This window comes from Nothoprocta perdicaria, unplaced genomic scaffold (assembly GCF_003342845.1).
Source record: "Nothoprocta perdicaria isolate Ctin4 unplaced genomic scaffold, notPer1 scaffold_831, whole genome shotgun sequence".
In the NCBI taxonomy this organism is placed as follows: Eukaryota; Metazoa; Chordata; class Aves; order Tinamiformes; family Tinamidae; genus Nothoprocta; species Nothoprocta perdicaria.
This window is the reverse complement of record NW_020456123.1, coordinates 6265-11037: the sequence shown is the minus strand read 5'-3', so window position 1 is coordinate 11037 and position 4773 is coordinate 6265. Positions and strand designations below refer to the sequence as shown.

General features: G+C 70.6%; 1 protein-coding gene across 1 annotated transcript in view; it reads left to right on the top strand.

Moving 5' to 3' along the window:
* The window catches only part of TMEM214 (transmembrane protein 214), a gene marked incomplete at its 5' end in the record, with an annotated part of 10695 nt that overhangs the window by 2350 nt on the left and 3572 nt on the right, over window positions 1-4773 (top strand). Inside the window, 7 exons of the mRNA XM_026052118.1 lie at window positions 712-862; window positions 2440-2574; window positions 2756-2838; window positions 3186-3291; window positions 3669-3750; window positions 4174-4275; window positions 4383-4524. Coding sequence (XP_025907903.1) covers window positions 712-862; window positions 2440-2574; window positions 2756-2838; window positions 3186-3291; window positions 3669-3750; window positions 4174-4275; window positions 4383-4524 — 801 coding nt within the window. The remainder of the gene's footprint in view (window positions 1-711; window positions 863-2439; window positions 2575-2755; window positions 2839-3185; window positions 3292-3668; window positions 3751-4173; window positions 4276-4382; window positions 4525-4773) is intronic.

Sequence of the window (4773 nt, the reverse complement as noted above, 5' to 3'; positions counted from 1 at the left end):
GAACCGGGAGCAGAGCCAGGAGCAGAGCTGGGATTGGGGAGCGGAGCTGGGAGCGGGACGTGGAACTGGGAGCAGAACCGGGAGCAGAGCTGGGATTGGGACGCAGAACCGGGAGCAGAACCGGGAGCAGAGCTGGGATTGGGGAGCGGAGCTGGGAGCGGGATGCAGAACCGGGAGCAGAACCGGGAGCAGAGCTGGGATTGGGGAGTGGAGCTGGGAGCGGGATGCAGAACCGGGAGCAGAACCAGGAGCAGAGCTGGAGTTGGGGAGCGGAACAAGAAGCAGGATGTGGAGCTGGGGTTGGGCAGCGGAGAGCAGGAGCGGGCACAGAACCAGGAGCAGGGCACGGGGTCGGGAGCGGGATGCGGGGCCAGGACTGGGAAGCAGSAGCGGGAGCGGAGCCAGGGCCGGCGCCGGGTCCGGCCCGTCGGGCCGCGGTGCCGGTGCGGGGCAGGGCTCCCCTCCCTGCCGCCCCTTTGCTGCCGCTCCGGGGCTTCCTGCGGCCGCCTCGGCTCCGCGCTGAGGGCACTGCCTGCGCCATGGGGCGTTGGTTGCTTTCTTCCTCTCGTTTCAAGCACAGAATTAAAGAGGGTTTCGGGCTCGGCGCCCCTCGCGCCCCCTCGCCCTCCGCTCAGCTCCCGTGCCGCGCGTGTCGCTTTGCTGCGCCGCGGTCTGCGCGTGCCGGGCGATCCCCCCGTGCGTGTTTCGCAGCTCGACGTGGCCGAGCTGCAGAGGGAGCTGGACAAAAGTCAGCACATGTTCCCCGAGAACCCCTCCGTGTGGCTAAAGGACCTGGCCGGCTACCTCAACTACAAGCTGCAGGCGCCGAAGAGCGACCCGGCRCTCAGCCAGCACCCGCACGGTCAGTGGCGCGGCCCGCGCGCCGTGGGGACGTTGCAYGCACGTGGGGGACGTTACACGGGTGGGGACGTTGCACACGTGGTCAGCAATGAGGCCCGTGCATGGCCAGGCATGTTGCACGCGCGGTCGGGGCCGAGGCACACACGCGACTGGGGATGTTACGTGTTTGGGGACGTTACACTCAGGCATGTTACATGATTGGGGATGTTACGTGTTTGGGGACGTTACACTCAGGCATGTTACACGCGTGGTCAGCAATGAGGGCTGTGCACGGTCAGGAACGGTGCACACGTGGTTGGGGACGTTGCACCCACACGGTGCACACGTTGCACACGCGTGATCGGGGATGTTACGCGTTTGGGGATGTTACACAGTCAGGGACGTCGCACCCGCACAGTCGGGGACGTTGCACGTGGTTGGGAATGTCGCACACAGTTGGGGACATTCCACAGCTGGGGATGTCGCACCCGCACAGTCGGGGACGTTGCACGTGGTTGGGAATGTCGCACACGGTCGGGGACGTTCCACAGCTGGGGATGTCGCACCCGCACAGTCGGGGACGTTGCACGTGGTTGGGAATGTCGCACACAGTTGGGGACATTCCACAGCTGGGGATGTCGCACCCGCACAGTCGGGGACGTTGCACGTGGTTGGGAATGTCGCACACGGTCGGGGACGTTCCACGGCCGGGGATGTCACACCCGCACAGTCGGGGACGTTGCACGTGGTTGGGAATGTCGCACACGGTCGGGGACGTTCCACGGCCGGGGACGTCGCACACGCACAGTCGGGGACGTTGCACGTGGTTGGGAATGTCGCACACGGTTGGGGACGTTCCACAGCTGGGGATGTCGCACCCGCACAGTCGGGGACGTTGCACGTGGTTGGGAATGTCGCACACGGTCGGGGACATTCCACAGCTGGGGATGTCACACCCGCACAGTCGGGGACGTTGCACGTGGTTGGGAATGTCGCACACAGTTGGGGACATTCCACAGCTGGGGATGTCACACCCGCACAGTTGGGGACGTTGCACGTGGTTGGGAATGTCGCACACGGTCGGGGACGTTCCACGGCCGGGGACGTCGCACACACACGGTCCCGTGCGCGGGCCGCCTGGCCGCGGCGTCGCCTGGGCAGCCCCTTAGGGCAGGGACACCCCTGAAGGGACAGTGCGCGGGAGCAGGCGTGACAGGAGCAAAGGACGCGTGTCGGCACCGGGGCCGGCCCTGGCCTCTGCCTGCGCCCTGCACAGAGGCGCCCGGGCTCTTTTCCTTGGCTCTTGGTACGTTACTGCTCCTGCCRGAGCTGGTTTCAGTGGATGTTGGGGCTATGCAAGAGCGGAGCTCGCTGGCCCTGTCCCTCCCTCTTGCTCACAGGGTCGAGCGGCGTCCCTGTCGCTGGAGATGTCCTTGCTCGCGCAGAGGTGCCCTGCAGMGCTCGGCCCGTGTTTCGATCCCGCTGCTCGGCGCGGGGCAGCGTTGCCAGCGCCGTGCTCTCGCCCGCGCGTGGTGCCGGCCGTGCCGGGGCTGCCGTGGGCACCGCGCTCACTCGCGGCGCCCCGCGCTCCTCCAACAGATTATCCCTACTGCCTGGTGAGCAGGGAGCTGCGGGGCGTCGTGAGGGCGCTGCTGGGCCGGGCCTCGGCCGCGCTGGACCTCTTCTTCGACCACTGCATCTACAGCATGCTGCAGGAGCTGGACAGGAGCCCGGGTGAGCGGCGCCCGCGGGGACACGTCTGGCTGGGCGGGCGGGCGCTGACCCCCGTCCCCCGTGAACGCGGCCGGCGCCGCGAGGCCCCTGTGCGCGCCGGGCACCGCTGGCAGCGGCTGCTCGCGGAGGAGGAGGAGGAGGCCGCGAGGGCCTGAGGGCGCCGCTGGGCGCTGCCTTGCAGGGGAGGCTCTGCACGGCTACAGGATCTGCATCCAGGCGGTGCTGCTGGAGCGGCCCGGCATCGCCACCGCCAACCTGGGCAAGGTGAGCGGGGGGTCCCCTTGGCACGCCCGGGCGCCCCTCTCCGCTGGGACCTCCCTTGCTCCCGAGGGCCCTGCGGGTGCCCGGTGGCCACGTGGGCCCGTGGCCGGCGGGACCGGGCGGCCGGGCTCGGTTCATGTCCTGGCCCGCGTGCAGACGGCTCCCGCTTTCCGTGTGCGCGTGGCCTGAATGAAGGCACCGCTGCCTGTCGAGGCCGCGGTGTCACGCGCGGTGTCACGCGCGGTGTCACCCTGCCTCAGAGCAGGGACCGGGCGGCGCCGCTCGCTGCGCTCCGTTAGCCGCGGGCTGCGCGTTCCCGAATCCTGCCCTGACCCCCGCCCTTGGCGCAGTACCTGGAGCTGCTGCGCTCCCACCAGAACCGGCCGGCCAAGTGCCTCAGCATCCTGTGGGCGCTGGGACAAACCGGCTTCACCGACCTCGCCGAGGGCCTCAAAGGTGAGCGCCCTGCTGCGCGGCAGCCGCTGCCCGCTTGCGCCCCGCAGCTGCGGAGGCTGCAGGGACAGCAGCGGGGCTGGGGTCAGGCAGGCGCTGCTGTGGGGTCTGCTCCAAGAGCCGCCTCCAGCCGCGTCCCGGGCCCGCAGCGAGGGCGGCAGCGACCCGCGGTGCCGCAGGGCCCCGCAGCCCTCCCGCCTGTCCCCTGCGCGCTCCGCCGGCCGCAGCGGGCACGGGCCGTGCTCCCGAGGCTGCAGCCGCCGCGTGTCCGCGCGGGGACGAGCAGCGCAGGGGCTGCGCTGGGCTTTGGCGCGCGCGCTGCAGCCGCCGCGGGCCGTGCAGCCCCATCGCAGCGCCCCTCTCCTGTGCCTCCGCTGCAGTGTGGCTCGCGGTGATGCTGCCCGTGCTCGGCATCAAGGCGCTCTCCCCGTTCGCCGTGGCCTACCTGGAGCGGCTGCTGCTGTGAGTTACCTGCTCGCTGCGCGAGGGCGGCCCGCCGGGCGCTGCGCGGCCGTGGTGCCGCTCGGGGAGCGGGTACCGGGGCTATTGAACCGAAGCGCAGCAGCACGCCTCGTCTCGGGGCAGCGATGCCCGTTCCGTAGTTAGCTTTCCCTCAGCTGGGCAGGTTTCCCTTCCCCTTGATCAGGCTTCATTCCCTGCCGCCTTTGTCCCGGGCCGGGCCTGGCCGTTTGTGCACCTCTTAAACAGCAGCAAGCGGGGTTCGTTTCGGAGCTAGAAACCACCCGTGTCCGTCTACGCGGCGTCTCTGGTTACGTGGCACGTGGATTCGCTGGGTTTGCACTGCAGGCCGCCTGGGYGCGGGGCAGCGCGCGGGGCGCCGTGCCCGCCCGGCACAGCCGCCACGGCGTCGTGTGTGCTTGGCAGGATGCACCCGAACCTCACCAAAGGCTTCGGCATGATCGGGCCCAAGGACTTCTTCCCCCTCCTCGACTTTGCCTTCATGCCCAACAACTCGCTGCCGCCCAGGTAGGTGTGTGTGGCGCCGGGGCTGCGCCAGGGCTGCACCGGGGCTGCACCCGGGCTGCACCAGGGCTGCAGCACTGCCGCGCAGCGCCCTGACGTGCAGCCCGCAGCCTGCAGGAGCAGCTGCGGCAGCTCTACCCGCGGCTCAAGGTGCTGGCGTTCGGCGCCAAGCCGGAGGCGACGCTGCACACCTACTTCCCCTCCTTCCTGTCCCGAGCCACGCCGAGCTGCCCGCCCGACATGAAGAGAGAGGTGAGCGGGCGCCCGGAGCGCTGCCCGGCAGGAGCCCCCGCCGGCCAGGCTGCGCGGTGCTGCGGGGGGGAGCGCGGGGCGCCCCGGTGCTGCGGGGGGGAGCGCGGGGCTCCCCGGTGCTGCGGGTGGGAACACGGGGCGCCCCGGTGCTGCGGGGGGGAGCAGTGCGGGGCTCCCCGGTGCTGTGGGCGGCAGTGCGGGGCTCCCCGGTGCCGCGGGGGGGAACACGGGGCGCCCCGGTGCTGCGGG